At 45.7% G+C, this 22,955-nt stretch overlaps 1 protein-coding gene across 1 annotated transcript in view; it reads left to right on the top strand.

Annotated features, from left to right (window-relative positions):
• pudp (pseudouridine 5'-phosphatase) overlaps positions 1 to 10,180 on the top strand; it is a 28,886-nt gene extending 18,706 nt beyond the window's left edge. Inside the window, exon 4 of the mRNA XM_068309314.1 lies at positions 9,894 to 10,180. Coding sequence (XP_068165415.1) covers positions 9,894 to 10,004 — 111 coding nt within the window. The 3' untranslated portion in view covers positions 10,005 to 10,180. The remainder of the gene's footprint in view (positions 1 to 9,893) is intronic.
• Positions 10,181 to 22,955: the final 12,775 nt, after the last annotated feature.

Raw genomic sequence — 22,955 nt, 5'->3', positions numbered from 1 at the left:
GCCATCCCCAGTCATTGCTATTGTCATTTTAATATGATGTCGTATCCAAGATAAAAATAATAATAATATGGAGACGCATCATTAAACAATGTGTCATACTGTGGAAAAAAAGTTTATAGAGCTCACAATATAAGAAATTATATAATATAACAATTAAGCTTACATAAATATGATGCCTGCTTTAGAACAAAGGGTTATCACAGCCAAACTCCCTAATTCAGGAGGAGTCCCAGTGCTGCAGGATTGAGTCCCTGCCTCTCCGCACGGCCTGGCATCCGCTGTTGCTGGAGGAAAGGGAGTATAGCACTAATGGCTGGGTCCACTCTCTGCAATGCTACGAGGTCGTCAATGGAACGCTCCGGGGCAGCCGAGATAGTGTGTTGAACTGTCAACCCTGACTCAACAACAGATCCTCGAACAATCTCCGGCACTGCGGTCCCAGGGCGGGGTGGGCAGCTTGTTACTTCCTCCTGGGAAGAATGTTGCCTAGACAAGGCATCCGCATTGCCGTTGCTGCGCCCTGGCCGATACCGCACAGTGTAGTCGAAAACAGCTAGCTCAGCCACCCAGCGATGTTCTGTGGCACCAAGTTTGGCTGTGCCCAAGTGGCTGAGGGGGTTATTGTCAGTCCAAACATTGCACTTGTGGCCCAGCAAATACTCACGGAATTTGTCTGTCATGGCCCACTTCATGGCCAGGAATTCGAGTTTCATAGAGCTGTAGTTCTTCTCTGCGGGATGTAAACTCCGGCTTGCAGAGGCAATTGGTCTGACCCTCCCATCCTGCTCCTGGGAAAGTACCGCCCCCAGACCATCATGACTGGCCTCTACTTCCAAGATAAAAGGGAGGTCAAAGTTAGCATAAGCTAATACAGGCGAAGACACTAACTTTTCCTTAAGTTGTCTGAAGCTTTTCTCACACTGGGGTGTCCAGGCATCCCCCAGAGCAGCCCCCCCACTCCGACCATTCCTTTTCCCGGTGAGGTCAGCAACTACCTTGTGAAGGGGACTGGCCAGTTTAGCAAAACCTTCAATAAAGCATCTATAGTAGCTGGTGAAACCGAGAAAGGACCTGAGTTCAGGCACTGTAGTGGGAGTTGTCCAGTCAGCTACTGCGGCAACTTTCTTCGGGTCTGTAGAGACACCTGCAGCAGGAACTACATGCCCTAAATATTGTACCTGCTGTTGGAAGAAGTTACATTTTTCCAGTTTGACTTTTAATCCTTCCTTCTGAAAACGATCCAGAGCCAAGTCCAGCCAGCGAAGGTGCTCATTCACTGTTGAGGAGAACACAATGACATCATCAAGGTACAGCAGCAGGGAACGGTAGTGCTGGTCCCCAAACATCCTCTCCATTAGTCTCTGGAATGTACTGGGGGCATTACATAGACCAAAGGGCATCTTCTGGAACTCAAAAAGGCCAAATGGGGTGCAGAAAGCAGTTTTCATTTTATCTTGTTCCGTGACTGGGACCTGGTGATAGCCACTGGCCAGATCAAGTGTTGAAAACCATTTAGCCCTCGACAGAGCATCCAGCAACTCCTCGATTCGTGGTAGGGGAAAAGCATTCTTCCGTGTTTTACCATTTAGCAGCCTGTAGTCCACACAGAGTCGCAAGCTACCGTCCTTCTTTCTTACCAGGACAATAGGAGAGGCATAGGGACTACAGCTTTCCCTTATAACCTGGCTGTCTAGTAGGTGGCGTATGTGGGCCCGAACTTCTTCATAGTCGGAGGGGGGGGATGCGCCTATACCTCTGCCTAACTGGGATGTCATCCAGTAAGGGGACGTCATGTGTCATAAGGTTAGTACAACCCAGGTCCAGGTCAGAAGCTGCAAATACTGTCTCATGTCCCAGCAGCATAGACCTAACTTTTCCTTGATTTCGTTCAGAAAGTGCAGATAAATTCATTGCCTCAATATGCTCTCTCACAGGGTTGTCCTGAACTGCTTGTGTGGACATTGTGGCTGTAATCCCACTCGACCCATGCTCTACAGTGGAGATCCCTTCTGGCCAACTGACAATCTGTGCCTGACTCAAGAGTCCTATGGGGTGGCGGGGGTGCAAAAGGACATCTGTCTCCCCTACATTTACTAATGGCACATACACTGTACCCCTGTTCACAGTGACCATCGCTGGGGAGATTAACACACACTCATGGAGGTACCTACCATCACCAAGGGGCTCAATCAAGGCCCCGCCTGAAAACTCGCTGAAGTGTGACGCACATGTAGCTGTAACCCATTTTATTGCGCTTCTAGGTATAGTAATGGGCCGTCTACCCCTGACTCGTGCCAACCCTGTGGTGGCTTTTGCGGCACAGAACTGAGCTTGGTGACAATGTTGTAGTGCCTGCTGCCACGAGTGAGGGGTCTGCTGCACTACGGGTAGGTTAAAAAGGTCAATGCCATGTTGAGTGAATAGCTGCCGATAGCACTCTCTAATCACATTCATGCCCAAGACACCGGGAGCTCCTGAGGGGCAGGTTTGGTCTGGGGGGTCTTTAACAATCAATACACCTCGTTGAGGTATAACCTTGCTGAAAACTGTCACATCCAGTTCTACATAGCCCACATAGGGAATGTGTAGGCCGTTTGCAGCATGCAGCTGCAACCAGTGACAAGACTTAGGGGCACCCTGGAAATGCTGGAGGAAGAAGCTTTCAGAAATTGTTGTCACCATTGAACCGGTGTCCAGCAGGAGTGTCACAGATACATTACCCAAGCTAACTGTTACCTTGGGGCAAGGTGCAACTAGGTTAGGGGCAATGGTCGATGGCATTGGCCCAGGCATCTCAGAGCCATTGTCTTTCCCTCCTGATGCTTGGCTCCTCACACCAGAGGGGAGCAGTTTCCCGCATCCTGAACAGCAGAGATGGTCGTATGCTGCGGAGGCGGAAGAGGCCTAACCTGGAAATCAACAGGTTCATTATTGCACCGGTTGGCATAGTGTCCTGTTCTTTGACAACGCCTGCACACAACAGTGTCTAGATTTGGTGGTCTAGCAGAGGTTTTATTATGGGACTTGGAAGCTGTCTGAAGTGCTAATAGACCCAATCTGTTCCTGTTGTTTCTGTAGCATATGTTTCAATTCTGTCATTTCTGTGTTACCAGAACCAATAATTGCGTTAGCCTCAGAACACTGCATGGCACTAAAGGGGGGGACCGAATAGCTCCTGGCTCTTGACTCATCAGGTAGTCCCTCCAGCTCCCAGCGAATGGCCTCTGCTCTTATATCTAAGAGTGTGTACTCAGGATGACACCACACTACACGTTTTAACTCCCTGCGAAGGTTAGCATCATAACCATGTTCAACAAATTGATCTGAGTGTAGGGGCACCACACACTCCACTTGGGGTGCATCGTTCAATCTTTTCCATGAGACAACATAGAGCATGTGAAAATTCTTGCAGGGACTCTCCTTCATGCTGCTTCCGAGAAAAGAAACACTGCTGCAGGGAAACGTACGATTTAGAACACCCATACAAGTCTTGTAGGATAGCTAAAATGTTTGCTGGGTCTTCCCTCTCTGCTCTATGCAGGTACATAATCTCATCTTTGGCCTCCCCCTCCAGATGATCATATATAAAATAAGCTCGCTCGACAGTCCTCATGTGGATAGTTCTGAGAGTTGCCCTCATCTCCTCGACCCAATCCTCCACTGGGATCCCTGATGTCCCCCTAAAGATTGGGCATTTTCGTTCCCTAGGGACAAATAACACACGTTCAACAGAGGGAGACTCATTCTGACCCAATCGTTGAGAACCAGCCAGACCATCTGGGTTTGGGCCTGACTGGGGTACACTACCTGTTGCTCGCTCCTGCAGCAGCTGCTCCCTTTCAGCTTGCAGCTGCCGGACTAAGTCTCTTAACTCTTGGAGCTCGCTTGTCATGATGGACGCAGCAGCACTCAGTCTGTGGGGACTTTTCAACCTCGTCAACCGGGACCCAAGACGAGACACTGGACACCAACGCTCAGGAAATCCCTCGAAGTGCACACTGCTGTTTTGTTTAAATAAATAAAAAATCAATAAATAGATGAACAATAAAACCCAAACGCTGCTAAAAAAAAACGACATTAAATTATAAAAAAGAGATTAACCAAACCTTTAGGCCCTTGTCTCATAAGCCCACTTAGACCGTCACTGCAATCCTGCCGACAACGCCAAAATGTAGCCACTGGCCGCCACTGAGAACTCAAATAGTTCAGGAACAGTAAATAACCAAATTGTAAGATTTAAGTTGGTGAACAGGCCACAGACAAGTGACATTGGACAAGTGACGGTCCAATAATGGGCAGAGACAAAGTTCTTCCCCCAAGACAAAAAACTTTATTAAAAGAGAGTAAAAAGAACAAGAATATCAAGAGACCTATCAGACCTATCAGGTCTGCATGAGCACTGCAGGACGGCCGGGATGACTGTCATTAGGGAGCCAATGGAGGCCGGAGCACTCACCCAGCTCCGTACCCGATACTCACACAGCAAACAACCAAAAAGACAAGGGGTAAAGTGTAAAACGTGAAGGCTGTGTAAAAACCACTACACACACAAATTAAGGGGCGTGTGGAGCTGAAGTGAGGGACCCCGACCACCGATGGCTCCACCGTCCAAAGCAGCTCCCTGGCACCGGCCCCGCAACACTCATGCAATAGAAAGAACAATTAAAAACACGTTAAAAGCTAGCAGGACTGCTGCAACAGTACTGTTGTTGTCTTGGGGGAAAATACAAGCCTAGAATAAAATCAAGGAGTATAAAAGGGCACAAAAGCCTAACCAATAGAATCGAATAAAATAAAACAATGAAACCAACTATAAAAAAAAAACAAAAAACAAAACAGCAGTGGCAGTCTGTCTAAAATAAAAAGGAGACAGGTTAAATACCTCTGCCAAATAAACCAATCTGTACACTAAAGGAATTGTCCCTTTACCTCCCGTGGAACAATCCTCTCCAGGAATCCACCTGTGTGGGCATGAGGGAAGTCCCTGAACAAAACCTAACATGTGACAAAAATACATCTAAAAACACATACAAAGCACATAAACCAAAAAAAACCCCCAGAAGACAACTTACGGCAGCATGTGTAGCAGTCAACTCCTAGCCAGAAAGGAAGCATAGTGACACCTTATACCAATTTCTGGCTGATTGGTAGGAGGAGCTGACTGCTACCCCACTCTGGTGGCCCAGGAGGGACATTTTCCTACCGGTCACATGTGCATTGTGTCCGCACAGGCGGCGGGCGTCCGCTTCTGCGTTACCCGCGGAGGGTGGCGCCGCCTCTGCTGCGGTGGTGGCTGATGATGCAGTAGGGATGGAGGGATTCGCGTCCGTGGGTGGGGAGCGTAGTAGCCAGGTAGCGGCAGAAGCCGCTCCAGGTGTCGGTCGGCACGTGTCCTCGGAAGCGGCGCGTGTCTTTGTCTTCGGATACAGTGGTTCGTAATGAAACGGAGAAATGTATTGATGTAGTTGAAGAAAGAACCGATGTAGTTGAATCGTTGACGGCACGCGATTCCGTGGATACCGAAAGTGTTTCCGTAATTGTGCCAAGTAAGAGATCTAGAAAGAGATCTAATAAGAGATCCTTGGAGGGACAGAACCAGGCTGAGGTTCAGGCTGATCAGAAGCTGGTCTCCGAAGCTATGGAGACCAGCAGCGGCAGAAGCTGCTTTCTGACTGAGGTCATTGAGACTTCTTCTCGGACAGGTGACGTTGCTGCTGCCTCTTCAAAGGATGTGAATGATAATGATAATGATAATGGGAATGATGGACAGATTGCGTCTCATAGCCAGGAATCGGTTGAGAATGAGATGGACTACGACTCTGAGTCGGATACAGTTTCTGTGGGAGAGTCTGCCAGCAAGCCTACAGATCTGTATTCTTTAGAGGACATTGTTCATTTCCTAGATGAAACATACAAAAGATCAACGGACATTAATGATTATTTTGAAGATGCCGATAAATTCATTCGTTCGGTTAATATTATTAAAAGGAGGGTTGGTTTTGACCAGTTAGATGAACGAAAGCGATTTCGTTTAAAGAAACATATCACAACTCTGGGAAAGAAAAAATCGGGTAAATTAGTCAAAGTTAAAAATTCTAAATGACCATGTACAACATGGTGTTTCATGATGAACTTTGTGAACTTCTGAGCATTGAATGTTGTTTTTTTGTCTGCTTATCTTTCCTACCTTTCGTATGGAGAAATTTAAAATCGGTTCTTTAAATATCAACGGAGGGAGGGATAAGCAGAAGAGAGCTTTGGTGTCTGAAGTTATAACCCAGAAGGGAGTGGACGTGATGTTTCTCCAGGAGACTCAAACCACTCCTGCTGACGACACAGATTGGACTTTATGGTGGGAGGGGTCGCTTGTCCTCAGCCACGGTAGTAATTTTAATGCAGGTGTGGCTGTTCTTTTTAGACCAAAGGACAACATAAAGGTTTTATCCTCTTCTGAGGTGGTGAAGGGTCGGCTCCTCCTGGTTAGAGCAGAAATTAATAATTGTGTCTTTTGCTTTCTGAACATTTACGCTCCAAACCAGGGAACCGATAGGATAGCCTTTTTTAACATTCTGGAAGAGGAACTGAGGAAGCTCCATCAAGAACAGATAATTTTAGGGGGGGATTTTAACTGTACTTTGGATTTTACACTGGATAGAACTGGCGAAGAGCCTCATCCACTATCCTCAAACCTGAAGAACCTGAAGAGCATCATCAGCCAGGCAGATCTAGTGGATACGTGGAGGGTTAAACATCCGAAATCCAAACAGTATACATGGTTAAAAGTCATAAACAACAGGATATGTGCAGCTAGACTAGATCGGCTGTACATTTCACAGTTTCTGACCTCCTCACTAGCTGACAGCAAAGTAACCCCTGTTGGCTTCACGGACCATCATTTTGTTTGCACTGATTTGATCCTTTCACCAGGTGGGAGGGTTAATTCCTACTGGTATTTTAACAACAAACTCCTGCAGGATAGGAGTTTCTGCAGAAGTTTTTGGGTTTTCTGGCAGAGATGGAGGGAGAGAAAGGTCGATTTCAATTCGATAAAGTTGTGGTGGGAGGTTGGAAAGACACAGATCCGGGTGTTCTGCCAACAGGATTACTTCAGAAGGGATTACTTCAGGACTCAAGACCACTCACAGGTCGCCTGCTGCAGGAAAAGAGGCAGCTTAGCTCTTTCCTCCAAGAAAGAGTGAAGGGGGCGCTGGTCCGGTCCCGTTTCCTTCAGCTGAAGGATATGGATTCTCCCAGCTCTTTCTTCTTCAACCTGGAGAGATCAGTAGCACAGAGGAAGAGAATGACCTGCCTGCAGCTTCCAGGGGGTGTTCTATCTAGTGATCCAGCAGAGATGAGGCAGCACGCAATGGACTTTTATGCGAACCTCTTTGGGGCAGAAGATTGCAGCATTGAGAGTCGTGAGGAGCTCTTGGATGGTCTTCCTCAACTTAGTCCGGAAGAGAAAGCTGTTCTGGATCTAGAGTTGTCTCTGGAGGAGCTGTCTACAGCAGTTAATCAAATGGCGCAAGGAAGGGCGCCAGGAATTGATGGCCTCTCATCTGACTTCCGTAAACATTTTTGGAATATCCTTGGGCCGGATCTGCACGGGGTCATCCTTGAAAGTTGAAGAACTGGGTCTCTTCCTGTCCTGCCAGAGAGCGGTGCTCTCTCTGCTGCCGAAGAAGGGGGACCTGACTTTAATTAAGAACTGGATACTGGTTGCTCTGTTGTGCACGGATTACAAGGTGCTCTGCAGAGCGCTGTCCAATTTTAGTTTTGATGGTGGACCGTGACAAGACTTACTGTGTCCCTGATAGAAGCATCATGGGCAATATTTTCCTCGTGAGAGACATTTTTGATTTGTGTCGGGAATATGGTGTTAGTGTTGGTATTGTGTCACTAGACCAAGAAAAAGCTTTTGATAGGGTAGATCATTCATATTTGTTTGCTGCACTTAAAGCTTTTGGTTTTGGTGATGGGTTTATGTCTTGGGTTAGTTTATTGTTTAATGGTGCACAGTGTATGTTGAAGATGGGGGCAGGGCTGAGTCGGCCGATTCCTGTGCAGTGAGGGATCAGGCAGGGCTGTTCTATTTCGGGACAACTCTACGGCCTTGCCATAGAGCCCTTGCTGTGCAGATTGCGAGGGCGGCTCAGTGGTTTTTCGATACCTGGATCCCTCGGTTTTGAGCGTCCTCCTGTTTTATTCGCTTATGCAGATGATGTTTGTGTTTTTCTGTCAACACAGGGGGATGTTCAGAATTTGAGGGATACTCTGTCCTTATATGAAAGTGCCTCATCTGCACGGGTGAATTGGGGAAAGAGTCAGGCATTGTTGATAGGGCAGTGGAGGGATCAAGTGGTACCTACATTGCCTGGAGGGCTTAAGTGGGGGAATGAGGGGCTAAAAGTTTTGGGTGTTTTTTTTGGCACTGAGGGCTTCCAGAGTAGGAACTCGGAGGGAGTGAAGGAGAAAGTGTGCGCCAAGTCGTCTTGATGGAAATGGTTGCTACCCCAGCTGTCATATAGGGGAAGAGTTCTGGTTGCTAATAACTTGGTTGCCTTGACTCTGTGGCACAAACTGGTTCCTTTGACTCCACCGTCTAGTCTATTGGACGAGATCCAAAAAAATTGGAACATTTGTTTTTCAGTGTGCCTGGCTGGTGGCACTGTTTGATTGACTAAAAAGGTGGTTTTGGGGTTTTGGAAAAGATTTTACGTTTGATCTGTTTATCTTTGGACCTAGATATTCAGCAGTAAGTAAGCCCGTTATTGTGTTGCTCAATTATTTGTCTGCAATTGCCAAACAGGCGATCTGGATTACACGCAGGAACCGGACTCGGGGTCCTGGTAGCACAGAAGTTGTTCCTGTGATGGAGGGACTGGTAAAAACCAGACTAAGGGTTGAACACTCCTACTACAAAACGGACAACTTGATGGTTTTTAACCGAATATGGGGAGGTTTTATGTTCTGTAGGTGAAGAAAACTCTTTAGTTATTGATTTTTGATCAATCTCTTTAATGTTATTGTTTTCTGATCGTTTTGTTTTTTTGATGTGGTGACTTATGATGTTTAGTTAAATGTAAATAAATGTTTCTTTGAAACCGAAAACCATGTCCTCCTATCATGTCTCCTATCATGTCCTCCTATCATGTCTCCTATCATGTCCTCCTATCATGTCCTCCTATCATGTCTCCTATCATGTCCTCCTATCATGTCTCCTATCATGTCCTCCTATCATGTCCTCCTATCATGTCCTCCTATCATGTCCTCCTATCATGTCCTCCTATCATGTCCTCCTGTCATGTCTCCTTATGTCCTGATCGTCTCCTGTTCTTCGTCCCTCTGGTGTCTCTGTTTAGTTGATCTGTTCCCTGTTGGTTTCTTGTGGATTTTCTCCTCATCATCAGTTCTTCTCACCTCATGATTCCTCTGGTGGAAACATGTTTCTCTGACGCTGAGTTTAAATTCTGCTTTCTCTCCAGACCATAATGTTTGTCTTGTCTGACTGTTATGAGTTTTTCAGGTTATGAACATTAGTTCTTGGTTTGTTGTCACCTTTTTATTCTGTTTGAGTGTTTGTGTCATTAAATCATTTACATGTAAAGTCCGTCTGCTGGTTGTTTCACATGAGAGTCCTCTGTTAAAACAGCCTCAGTAGTATTATTATTACAGTGTTATTACTGAGTTTTTATAGTCACACGATCGATTTTCTATTAGTGCTGAATGTAAATAATGTTGAGCTCCATGTGATGTTCTTCTGTTTCTGTCAGTAATGATTGAATCCTGAAGCAAAGCAGAATAATGTAGTTTATATTCGTTTAAATCCTTCAGACAGAATCCGTGTGAGTGAAACCTGTGTTTTGTTGAAGGTGTGATATCTTCCATTCCAGAGACACGGAGGACAGATTCCCCCCCTGTCACGCCACGCGCCGCTGCCTGAGAGACACAGGCGAACATCCACCGGCCTGGAGGAGACCCAGAGTGCTGGCAGCTGGTGCTGAGCTCCAGTCCAGGAGTCCAGGGGCCAAAGCTTCAAGTCCACCAGTCCAGGGGCCAAAAGTTGAAGTGTCTGCTGAAGGAGGACCAGAGAGGGGTGGCAAGAACCATCCCAGCTCCTCCTGAGGGTAGCAGACGCTGTCCAGGATCACAGGATGTGAGGGGGGGCTCCTTCAGTCAGGTAAACGAACCAGTTTGGGATGTTTGGAATGGGCGGGTTGGGATGGACGCCATGGGGACACCTGGATGTATTCCACAAGGCCACAGCAGCCCCATCATTACCCTGACCCTAACCCTAACCCTAACTGTTACCCCTACCACTAACAACTAAGTCCCATCAGGAGGCAGTCTATCTCCTGATGGGGGTGTTGTTGGAGTTCTAAACCCCCACCAGAGCCTCTGCACTGTCTGATGCACGAGTCTGTCTAATGTGGAATGGAATGAATGACCTCTGTGATCCATGCTGGGGGGGTTAGGGTGGTGGTGGGGGGGTGATTTGGTCTTCCAGATAATACCCATCAACTTGCAAATCACATTCAGTATCTTTCAAAACTTTTTGCAAAGCCTCTAAATTATGAATGTATGCATGAAACTGGACCATTTGGGGGGTGGGGTGGGGGGGTGATACAGTTCCTATTAATAAATTACTAATCAATCACATCAACATAATCAAATTCAATCCAGAAATTAATTCTAAGTCGATGCAGAGATCCAAAAGACGCAACGAGAGAGGCGATTGGCCGATAAATGTTTTACACCAGAGTTCTTCCTGGTCACATGACCCCTCCCACTGAATTCCTTCTGGTCACATGACCCCTCCCACTGAATTCCCTCCACTGCTTTGCTGATGTTTAATTGACGGATAGATTAAAGTTTAAAATCTACGTTTGGCTCCTGTTACGCTGGATTCCACCCAGCAGGAGGCGTACAGGTCGGTTCAGGTATGTGCAGACATCTAGAGGGTGGGGGGGTGTCAGGTAAACGCTCCTTTTTGATTGGTCTACCGTTCCTGTCACTGTCACAAATAAAAATGAAACATTAGAATCAGTTTCCTGTTCAGTCTGATGCTCCTGTCTTTGATGGAGGGGGTAATAATTCAGCGGGTAATAATTCAGGGGGTAATAATTCCCATCCAACTCGTTGCCACGCGGTGAAATTTAGATTATTCCATAATTATTAATGAATGCACTTCCTGCATTAATTAAACCTACATGGTTCCAGCATTAGTGCTGTGAGATGCATCATGAACCTGTTTGATTCAGTGAAGCGATGAAGATGTGAAGACCTGTGTGTGCGCCTGTGCCTCGCTGAGCGTCACTATTCAGACTCCAGCCTGAACAAACCTGGTCCAACAACTGACCCTGTTTTTAAATATCACACTTTTACACTAGATTTTAAAACCATAATATCTAATTAGCTGTGCAACTTGCTTGACGGGCTTTCCATTGGTCATTGCCCTCTTGTGTGGGCGGGGCCATGCATATTACCCTCTGTCATAACTATTACCCGTTGACACCTCACAGGTAAACGTGTGTAAGTGACTGAATGATGACAAAGAGTCTTCCTGAGTCAAATCCTCTGGTGATTGTTAGTGTTGAGCTTCATCCTGTCTGCTGGTGTCGACCCGTCCAGGAGGGAAACCGTCTTTGTATTTGACTCAAACTGAGTGATGACAGCCAATCAGCAGGCTTGTTTTGGTCCCTGGCTCCAGGGTGGATCACAGAGGGAGTTGTCGCTTCTACCCCCTCAGTCTACCAATCTACCCCCTCAGTCTACCAGTTTACCCCCTCAGTCTACCAGTCTACCCCCTCAGTCTACCAGTCTACCCCCTCAGTCTACCAATCTACCCCCTCAGTCTACCAGTTTACCCCCTCAGTCTACCAATCTACCCCCTCAGTCTACCAATCTACCCCCTCAGTCTACCAGTCTACCCCCTCAGTCTACCAGTCTACCCCCTCAGTCTACCAGTCTACCCCCTCAGTCTACCAGTCTACCCCCTCAGCACAGAAACAGTCATCAGCATCTCTGATTGCCTCTGTTGGGAAATACAGTTCTGTCTGAAGCTTATCTGAAAAATTACATTGGAAACATTGAGCTCACATTTGAGCCGTTTGACAGACATTTTAAACTTTATGTATACATCGATTGATTGAAATGATTTTCTCATCATATATCCAAAACTCTGCTCTCCTCCGGGGTGAGATGGGTTACATACTGCTGATACCGTCTGCAGATCTTCACTAATAATCTAGAGGTCGTCCATAGACCAGACCACACCTGTTTCTCCATCAAACACACACTTCCTTCCCCTGGACTCAGGGTTAAATAACCCTGTGTGTGTGTGCATCAGATTCACGACACACACTGGTATTAATGTACGCCGTCAGTCATTGTTCTGTCTGATGAGCTGCTCTGGCCTGTTTGTAGATAGAGTCACAGCGAGTCTTTACCACGTAGACAGACTAACAACGAGTCTTTACCACGTAGACAGACTAACAATGAGTCTTTACCACATAGACAGACTAACAATGAGTCTTTACCACGTAGACAGACTAACAATGAGTCTTTACATGTAGACAGACTAACAGTGAGTCTTTACCACGTAGACAGACTAACTATGAGTCTTTACATGTAGACAGACTAACAGTGAGTCTTTACCATATAGACAGACTAACAGTGAGTCTTTACCACGTAGACAGACTAAAAGTGAGTCTTTACCACGTGGACAGACTAACAATGAGTCTTTACCACGTAGACTAACAATGAGTGTTCACCATATAGACAGACTAACGGTGAGTGTTTACCATGTAGACAGACTAACAGTGAGTCTTTACCACGTAGACAGACTAACAGTGAGTCTTTACCATGTAGACAGACTAACAGTGAGTCTTTACCACGTAGACAGACTAACAATGAGTCTTTATCACGTAGACAGACTAAGTGAGTCTTTACCACGTGGACAGACTAAGAATGAGTCTACCACGTAGACTAACAATGTGTGTGTGTGTGTGTGTGTGTGTGTGTGTGTGTGTGTGTGTGTGTGTGTGTGTGTGTCTGTGCATCAGATTCACGACACACACTGGTATTAATGTACGCCGTCAGTCATTGTTCTGTCTGATGAGCTGCTCTGGCCTGTTTGTAGATAGAGTCACAGCGAGTCTTTACCACGTAGACAGACTAACAATGAGTCTTTACCACATAGACAGACTAACAATGAGTCTTTACCACATAGACAGACTAATGGTGATTCTTTGCCATGTAGACAGACTAAAAGTGAGTCTTTACCACGTAGACAGACTAAAAGTGAGTCTTTACCACGTGGACAGACTAACAATGAGTCTTTACCACGTAGACTAACAATGAGTGTTCACCAAATAGACAAACTAACGGTGAGTGTTTACCATGTAGACAGACTAAAAGTGAGTCTTTACCACGTAGACAGACTAACAGTGAGTCTTTACCACGTGGACAGACTAACAGTGACTCTTTACTATGTAGACAGACTAATAATGAGTATTTACCACGTAGACAGACTAACGGTGAGTCTTTACCACGTAGACAGACTAACAGTGAGTCTTTAACACATAGACAGACTAATGGTGAGTCTTTACCACGTAGACAAACTAAAGGTGAGTCTTTACCACGTAGACAGTCTAACGGTGAGTCTTTACCATGTAGACAGACTGACAATGAGTCTTTACCACATAGACAGACTAACAGTGAGTCTTAACCATATAGACAGACTAAAAGTGAGTCTTTACCATGTAGACAGACTAACAATGAGTCTTTACATGTAGACAGACTAACGATGAGTCTTTACCAGGTAGACATACTAACAGTGAGTCTTACATGTGTGGAATGTCTGTCATGTGACTGAGTCAGACCGGAGTTCTTGTGGAGAGATCCACTTCAAGTGTCTTCATGCATGTAATCATGTGATAGCCTCAAACAACCCAATCAGATGAGAGTAACATGGGCCGGCCCCCTGAACATAATTAAAAAGCCCCACCCCCAGTAACAGGATCACACATCTAAACGCACAGGAAGTAGCGCCGAGTCTCTACACGCCACTATGGCTTCTGGGTAAAACGCTGAGAAGAGAGGATTTTGGTCCACAGCTGGTGGAGCGCCGGCTGAATGACTTCATTCTGAGAACGCAGACTGGCAGCAGATCAATAGTGATTAGATCAATAGTGATTAGATCAATAGTGATTAGATCAATAGTGATTAGATCAATAGTGATTAGATTCCTAATGTCTTTCACTGTGTTTACACGCTCAGGTTTAGTGGTGAACTCGCCAAGGTGAGCGAATGTCTGGAAGGAGATGCAGAGGTTAGAACGCTCCTCGTGAAGCTGTCGGTGAGTGGGCGTGGTCAAGTCACACCGGCAGGTCATCAGCATGGGCGTTAAGGCCACGCCCCTTTTCCCAAACACGTATTAACTACTGAAACACGCCAGACTAATTAATTATAAAGATACATTTCTGCAAAATGAAATATTATGCTCAGGTGACGTGCCTCGTGGATTTTGAGTGTCCGTTTTAGGTTGTTTCCAGATTGAGGAGCGTTGATCAAAAACGTCAATCAAATCCTTCAGCTGTCGGTGGGGAGTTGACCTGATGACAGACATGGCTTCCTGCTTAGCACTGAAATGGAACGCGGTTGTTGCTGTGTACCGGTCACAGCTGTGTTGGCTCTTTACAGATGTGTCTCTGCTAGCCGTTAGCGTTAGCATGTCTACGGGTGCTTTAGCGCAGCTGGAGTCAGAGTCAGGCTTCTCGTCTGTCACGCTCCACTTCGCTCCATGAACTGTTTTGACTCTTTTATCAATTTTCATCACAATCAGGAGCTAATGGAAGACGTACAAACGTGACGTGTTGATTGCAGCCCATTAGCTTTAGCGCCGTACGCTAGATAAGTAGTCAAACGAAGAGCTGTCACTAAACACATGCAAATTTAAACTGTTCTGGGAAAAACACTCTCACCACTAAATTAGTTTACAACAAAAATGTTCCAGTTTTAATGGAAAAGTGATTTATTTGAAAATAGAAATGACAGCAGCAATAAATATACAGTATCTGTTAAATATATCTGTAGTGTCAGCGCTGTGTCTGTAGGTTAGTGAGTGTTGAGGAGAACCTTCCTGCTGGTCTCTGTTTCTACTGAAGATCATCGTATATCAATATATATAATACATATCAATATAATATATCAACATATTCCTTTCTGCAGCTGGTTGTGTGGAGTTAGAGACATGGAGAGGAGATTCAGGATCACTTGTTTCTGAACCTCATAACATTTTTCAGATAAAGGAAAACTTCGTCTTACATCGTTCGGAGTTCTGTCGTCTATTCGTTGTTTTTCAAAAAATATACACAAAAAAATACCAAGTTTACGTCGTTTTCCTCCATAATCATAAAATCACCAGTAAACGGTTAAAGCACATTATATCATGTTAAATCAGAATAAAAAAAAATATAATGTCATTTATCAGTTTTTCTGTACTTTATTAAAAAACAAAATGTGAGTTTCTTTAGAATAGATTTTTATTAACCAAATATTAGTAAAAACACTCACTCAAAGAAACACTTGTTGTATGATGTATGTGTATGATGACATTAAAGAGATTCTATTCTATTAATAAAGTTCAGTCCAGAACTGGGAATGTTTAAATAGAGTTTAGTCTGGAGACGAGTTCATTCAGCTAACATCGTTTTTCAATGAGGGGTATGTCTCTGGGACCAGTAAACGGAGGTTTACCTGTGTCCTGAAAGATTGTTCCAGTCAAATGTAAATACACATTATTGTTATTAATATTATTATTATTGTTATTGGTATTATTCTGATCTGGTTCTAGATCTGGATCAGAATCTGGATCTGTAGAATCCACATGTTGTTTTTTTGGGACTAGAGACGGGAGATGGGGGGGATTTCTACTGATGGTCCTGATGCTGCGTGTGATAGCATCACACCTCTGAGCAGTCTGCCCCCCCCCCGTCTACTGGTGTCACCCCCTTTAACAAAGTCTCATCGTTATATAGTAAAGTTATATTATTGATCCTTCAAACTTTGATCATGTTCTCAGACTGAACACCAAACCCTGATCCTCTGACCCCCGTGACCTCTGACCTGTAGAGTCTATTTTAATGGAGTCTCTTCTCCATCGACGGTCCTGATGATCCTCATCCTGACTGCTCCAGAGCTGCCCCAGAGTGACTCAGGTCCATGTTTGACTTTTGATCTCCGTCACAAACGGATTAAAACTCGTTTCTCCAGGTTTTAGTGTAAAAAACATGCAGATGATAAAAATAAATGAATCAACAGAAACTCCCATTAGAGCCCAATTAGAGGACGAAGAGGAGCCTCTTAATCTCATCTGATCCCACTTTAAAAACTCTACTTTCATTATTACTCATTATTTCCGTCTCCTCACCTTAAAGCTCTGGGGGCGTGTTTACCCCCAGAGGTCAGCTGAGATTTGTGTTAATTTGATAAATGAGACAGTAATCATTAAATAAATACATAAACAGGCTCCGGTTATAATACTGAGTTATAATAATGATGGATCCACACTAACGCTGTGGTATCAGTGATGTAATAACACATCAGTGATGTAATAACATATCTGTGATGTAATAACACATCAGTGATGTAATAACACATCAGTGATGTAATGACACATCTGTGATGTAATAACACATCAGCGATGTAATAACACATCAGTGATGTAATAACACATCAGTGATGTAATAACACATCTGTGATGTAATAACACATCTGTGATGTAATAACACATCAGTGATGTAATAACACAACTGTGATGTAATGACACATCTGTGATGTAATAACACATCAGTGATGTAATAACACATCAGTGATGTAATAACACATCTGTGATGTAATAACACATGGGTGATGTAATAACACATCTGTGATGTAATAACACATCAGTGATGTAATAACACATCAGTGATGTAATAACACATCTGTGATGTAATAACACATCTGTGATGTAATAACACATCAGTGATGTAATAACACATCTGTGATGTAATAACACATCAGTGATGTAATAACACATCTGTGATGTAATAACACATCTGTGATGTAATAACACATCAGTGATGTAATAACACAGGGGTTCTGCTCCTGTTATTTATCAGATCAGCGTTTCAAAGCATCACATGTGAATTAAACTTGTCCACACAGGGGGGCTCAGCTCAGCGTGATCTGCTGGGGGGGGTCACCAACAGGTGTACCTGGTGAGAGTCCATTATCGCCCCCCCAGGAGTTTGTCTTCAGCCGCTTTAAATCACCAGAAAATCAATCCTACGTGTGAGCAGTGCATTGTGGGAGATGATGTGGGTGCAGAGCGTTTTTGTTCACGACATGAAGCGAACAAATCAGACGCCTCCTTCCATTCACACGCCAGGTGTGCCTCCACCTGCTCCGTTGCCATGGCGATAGCGTTAGCCTGTAGCATCCTGCTCCCAAACTTCTCATCGGTTTTTGACGGGAATTTTCCAAATGCAGACGATGCGGATCGTCAGCTCCTCCTGATGGGATGTCACACCGTCTCCACGGCGACAGGGATGGACACAAGTTCATTATCTGCTCCGGTCGGACAGGAGCGATGGTGTTCGGCTGCACCTCGTCCCACAATGCATCAGTGGAAGCAGCGCCAGCGTCTTTACAACCCCGGCTGAAGCCTAACGAAGCGTGAAGCTGAACTCTCCTCGCTAACGTCAGTCACTCAGCCTCACGTCGCCACAGCGATGAAAGAGCTGAGGACCGCTCGTCAGGATGGATGGGGGGGCTGAGGACCGCTCGATACCTAATTTGACCTCCATCTCCTCTGACTTAAATAATTGATCAATCAGATAATAGATGGATCAATCAAACAGCTGCAGCTGATTTATAGTTCAGATCAGTGATGATCACGTATCAATGCAGACAATGATGGGAATAATTCTACTGTATTATTAGAGGCTGAGCTCAGGTGTTTAATTGTGTTTATTATGGGATGCACACCTTATTAAACCTAAGTCATTAACATGAGCTCCTAATAAAGGAGCGCTTGTTTCACCAGCGCTCCCCCCTCAGACACATCCGGTTTCAGGTCTAGTTTTTACACCATCCTAATCAGGACAAGTTGCCCCCCCCCCCCGACACGTCTGAGGTCTTGAAGCGTCTTGAAGCTGAGACCAAACAGCTCCAGTCCGACACCTCAGAATGCAAACAGCTCATCTCTGATCACCTGTGTCACCATGGTGACAGACCCCAGGAATCGATTGCTGGGGGGCCGATGGCTTTTTGAGGAAGACTCCTGACTGATGAAGAACCCCCCCTCCTCGGAGGGGTTATTGTGATCCATGATGAAGAATGGATCCGGCCTGCAGACCCCCTGGATGTGAGCGATGGAGGGATGGGGGCATTACTGCTAGATGGCAGAGGGAGGGGGGGTATCGATCCCCCCAAAACTCATCGAACCCCCCAGGAAAGAGTCTGCTGGACTCAGGAGTCCCTTAGATTAGTCTTAAATACCTGTTTTTAGATGCTAGGACACTGAACACACACACACACACACACACACACACACACACACACACACATTATATGTAAATGTACTCCTGGAGTATTGGCTGGTATAACGATTACAATGCTGTTTCTACTGTTCTCTAACAGATTATAATCCTGTTTCTACTGTTCTCTAACAGATTATAATCCTGTTTCTACTGTTCTCTAACAGATTATAATCCTGTTTCTACTGTTCTCTAACAGATTATAATCCTGTTTCTACTGTTCTCTAACAGATTATAATCCTGTTTCTACTGTTCTCTAACAGATTATAATCCTGTTTCTACTGTTCTCTAACAGATTATAATCCTGTTTCTACTGTTCTCTAACAGATTATAATCCTGTTTCTACTGTTCTCTAACAGATTATAATCCTGTTTCTACTGTTCTCTAACAGATTATAATCCTGTTTCTACTGTTCTCTAACAGATTATAATCCTGTTTCTACTGTTCTCTAAAAGATTATAATCCTGTTTCTACTGTTCTCTAACAGATTATAATCCTGTTTCTACTGTTCTCTAACAGATTATAATCCTGTTTCTACTGTTATCTAACAGATTATAACCCCTGCTCAGGCCTCCTGATCAGGTTATTTTCATCCTAAGGAGTTCTCTGGTCCTCAGCAGGTGGTCGTCTCCATCAGGTGATCGTCTCCATCAGGTGGTCGTCTCCATCAGGTGGTCGTCTCCAGCAGGTGGTCGTCTCCAGCAGGTGGTCGTCTCCATCAGGTGGTCGTCTCCATCAGGTGGTCGTCTCCAGCAGGTGGTCGTCTCCAGCAGGTGGTCGTCTCCATCAGGTGGTCGTCTCCATCAGGTGGTCGTCTCCATCAGGTGGTCGTCTCCATCAGGTGGTCGTCTCCAGCAGGTGGTCGTCTCCAGCAGGTGGTCGTCTCCATCAGGTGGTCGTCTCCATCAGGTGGTCGTCTCCAGCAGGTGGTCGTCTCCATCAGGTGGTCGTCTCCAGCAGGTGGTCGTCTCCAGCAGGTGGTCGTCTCCAGCAGGTGGTCGTCTCCAGCAGGTGGTCGTCTCCATCAGGTGATCGTCTCCATCAGGTGGTCGTCTTCATCAGGTGGTCGTCTCCAGCAGGTGATCGTCTCCAGCAGGTGGTCGTCTCCAGCAGGTGGTCGTCTCCATCAGGTGGTCGTCTCCAGCAGGTGGTCGTCTCCATCAGGTGGTCGTCTCCAGCAGGTGATCGTCTCCAGCAGGTGATCGTCTCCAGCAGGTGGTCGTCTCCAGCAGGTGGTCGTCTCCATCAGGTGGTCGTCTCCAGCAGGTGGTCGTCTCCAGCAGGTGGTCGTCTCCATCAGGTGATCGTCTCCATCAGGTGATCGTCTCCAGCAGGTGGTCGTCTCCAGCAGGTGGTCGTCTCCAGCAGGTGATCGTCTCCATCAGGTGGTCGTCTCCAGCAGGTGGTCGTCTCCAGCAGGTGGTCGTCTCCAGCAGGTGGTCGTCTCCATCAGGTGGTCGTCTCCAGCAGGTGGTCGTCTCCAGCAGGTGGTCGTCTCCAGCAGGTGGTCGTCTCCATCAGGTGATCGTCTCCAGCAGGTGGTCGTCTCCAGCAGGTGGTCGTCTCCAGCAGGTGGTCATCTCCAACAGGTGATCGTCTCCAGCAGGTGGTCGTCTCCAGCAGGTGGTCGTCTCCATCAGGTGATCGTCTCCAGCAGGTGGTCGTCTCCAGCAGGTGGTCGTCTCCAGCAGGTGGTCGTCTCCAGCAGGTGATCGTCTCCATCAGGTGATCGTCTCCAGCAGGTGATCGTCTCCAGCAGGTGATCGTCTCCATCAGGTGGTCGTCTCCATCAGGTGGTCGTCTCCAGCAGGTGGTCGTCTCCAGCAGGTGGTCGTCTCCAGCAGGTGGTCGTCTCCAGCAGGTGGTCGTCTCCATCAGGTGATCGTCTCCAGCAGGTGGTCGTCTCCACCAGGTGATCGTCTCCAGCAGGTGATCGTCTCCATCAGGTGATCGTCTCCAGCAGGTGATCGTCTCCACCAGGTGATCGTCTCCAGCAGGTGGTCGTCTCCAGCAGGTGGTCGTCTCCATCAGGTGATCGTCTCCAGCAGGTGGTCGTCTCCACCAGGTGATCGTCTCCAGCAGGTGGTCGTCTCCATCAGGTGATCGTCTCCAGCAGGTGGTCGTCTCCATCAGGTGGTCGTCTCCAGCAGGTGATCGTCTCCATCAGGTGATCGTCTCCAGCAGGTGATCGTCTCCAGCAGGTGATCGTCTCCATCAGGTGGTCGTCTCCATCAGGTGGTCGTCTCCAGCAGGTGGTCGTCTCCAGCAGGTGGTCGTCTCCAGCAGGTGGTCGTCTCCACCAGGTGATCGTCTCCATCAAGTGATCGTCTCCAGCAGGTGGTCGTCTCCAGCAGGTGGTCGTCTCCACCAGGTGATCGTCTCCACCAGGTGATCGTCTCCATCAGGTGGTCGTCTCCAGCAGGTGGTCGTCTCCAGCAGGTGGTCGTCTCCAGCAGGTGGTCGTCTCCAGCAGGTGGTCGTCTCCAGCAGGTGATCCTCTCCACCAGGTGGTCGTCTCCAGCAGGTGATCGTCTCCACCAGGTGGTCGTCTCCAGCAGGTGGTCGTCTCCATCAGGTGATCGTCTCCAGCAGGTGGTCGTCTCCAGCAGGTGATCGTCTCCATCAGGTGATCGTCTCCAGCAGGTGGTCGTCTCCACAGTGACCAGCAGCTTCACGTTCCTTCAGACGGTTTCAGAAGCGGGGGGGGGCTTCATGGATGGACCTCCAGCCACTGCAGCGGTTTGTGTTGATCTGTCGGGTCAGAACCACCTGAGTTAAACCCACCAGGCTTCAGGTCGGTGTGTGATGACATCACTTCCTGTAGACGCCGCTGCACCCTAATGGTTCAGGAGCATCAGGGTAGCATCAAGAAGCTACTTAACCCTCATCATGTGACCTTTAACAGAAAATGTGATGAGAATATCGCTCCATATTTGATCCTTGGTTGAACATACTACAAGCAAACCTTGGTTTTCGAACGCTTTAGATATGGAACAAATCGAAATTCGACCAAAAAATTCTGATTTTTTTTCGTCTTAGAAGTCGAACAAAGTTTGGACATTGAATGCGAAACAAACGCCTTTTTCTCGCCGCCAAGCGCAATAAAGGTGAGAAAAGTCAAGAGAAAACGTGACGGTAATGTGCTTTTTATTTTAGTTTACTGTATTCAATAATTTTTCACTTAATTTGCGTTCCATTACCTCTGGTACGAGTTACGGTACTGTAAACTTCTGTCCAGGAGACGACGGTAACTCGTACCATAGGCTAACCTGATTACGTTGATGTTTTTCTTTCTTTCTCATGTTTGCTTCTTTCTTTTACATTTCTTCATATTTTTCATTACTATACAATTTGATATATAAATGACATTATGAAATAACGTATTATGTTGTAAAAAGGTAGTTTTCTAGCATCTTGGAACGGATTAAGACCATTTACATTATTTGTGACGGGAAAAATGTATTTGGAATTCGAACAAATCGATATTGAACAGCCTTCAGGAACGAATTGTGGTCGGAAACAGAGATTTGCCTGTAGGAACATGGGATGGCTGAGAGGCTGACCTTCATAGGATAAAACATAAAACAGGATAAGAGTCAAAATACAAAGACAAAAACATGTTTTCCAGCACTTAATTTGTACTTTATTATAAAACAGTCACGTCGTCTGGTGGTGAGAGTGTAAAGACAATAAACACATCCCTGATCTAAATGCATCTAAATTATGTTCATTGTTGTAAGATATAATAGAAGATTTATTCCTGATGTGAGTTATAAATACACAATTCATTAAAGTATTAACAGAACAAGATAAACATTCATCAGTTAATGCAGATGGTGATGGTGTGTGCGTGTGTGTGTGTGTGTGTGTGTGTGTGTGTGTGTGTGTGTGTGTGTGTGTGTGTGTGTGTGTGTGTGTGTGTGTGTGTTGTGTTCACACAACACACACACACATATCAGCAACAGATTAACAACAGTGGTCAGATGATGACATCATCCGTGAGCCCCCCCCCCCCCCCCCTTATGGTTCCCCCGGTGGGGGTGAGTCCACCAGAGGGAGAAAAAATTCATTATATCTTATTTATCTTTGACAAATGTGGTTGAAATGATGGTTCAATTTATTCTGATGCTTATTGCTGTAATTTGTTTCAATAAATTAGAAATTAGAAAGAAAACACCTAATATTGAGTAGGAATAATAACTAACTTATAACAAGTAGAAATAATAACTAAATAATAATGAGTAGAAATAATAACGAGTAGAAATAATAACTAAATCATAACAAGTAGAAATAATAACTAAATAATAACAAGTAGAAATAATAACTAAATAATAACAAGTAGAAATAATAACTAAATAATAACAAGTAGAAAAA

Source organism: Antennarius striatus, chromosome 24 (genome assembly GCF_040054535.1).
Source record: "Antennarius striatus isolate MH-2024 chromosome 24, ASM4005453v1, whole genome shotgun sequence".
NCBI lineage: Eukaryota > Metazoa > Chordata > Actinopteri > Lophiiformes > Antennariidae > Antennarius > Antennarius striatus.
Note: the sequence above shows the minus strand (reverse complement) of the source record. Positions and strands in the feature narration are given on the sequence as shown.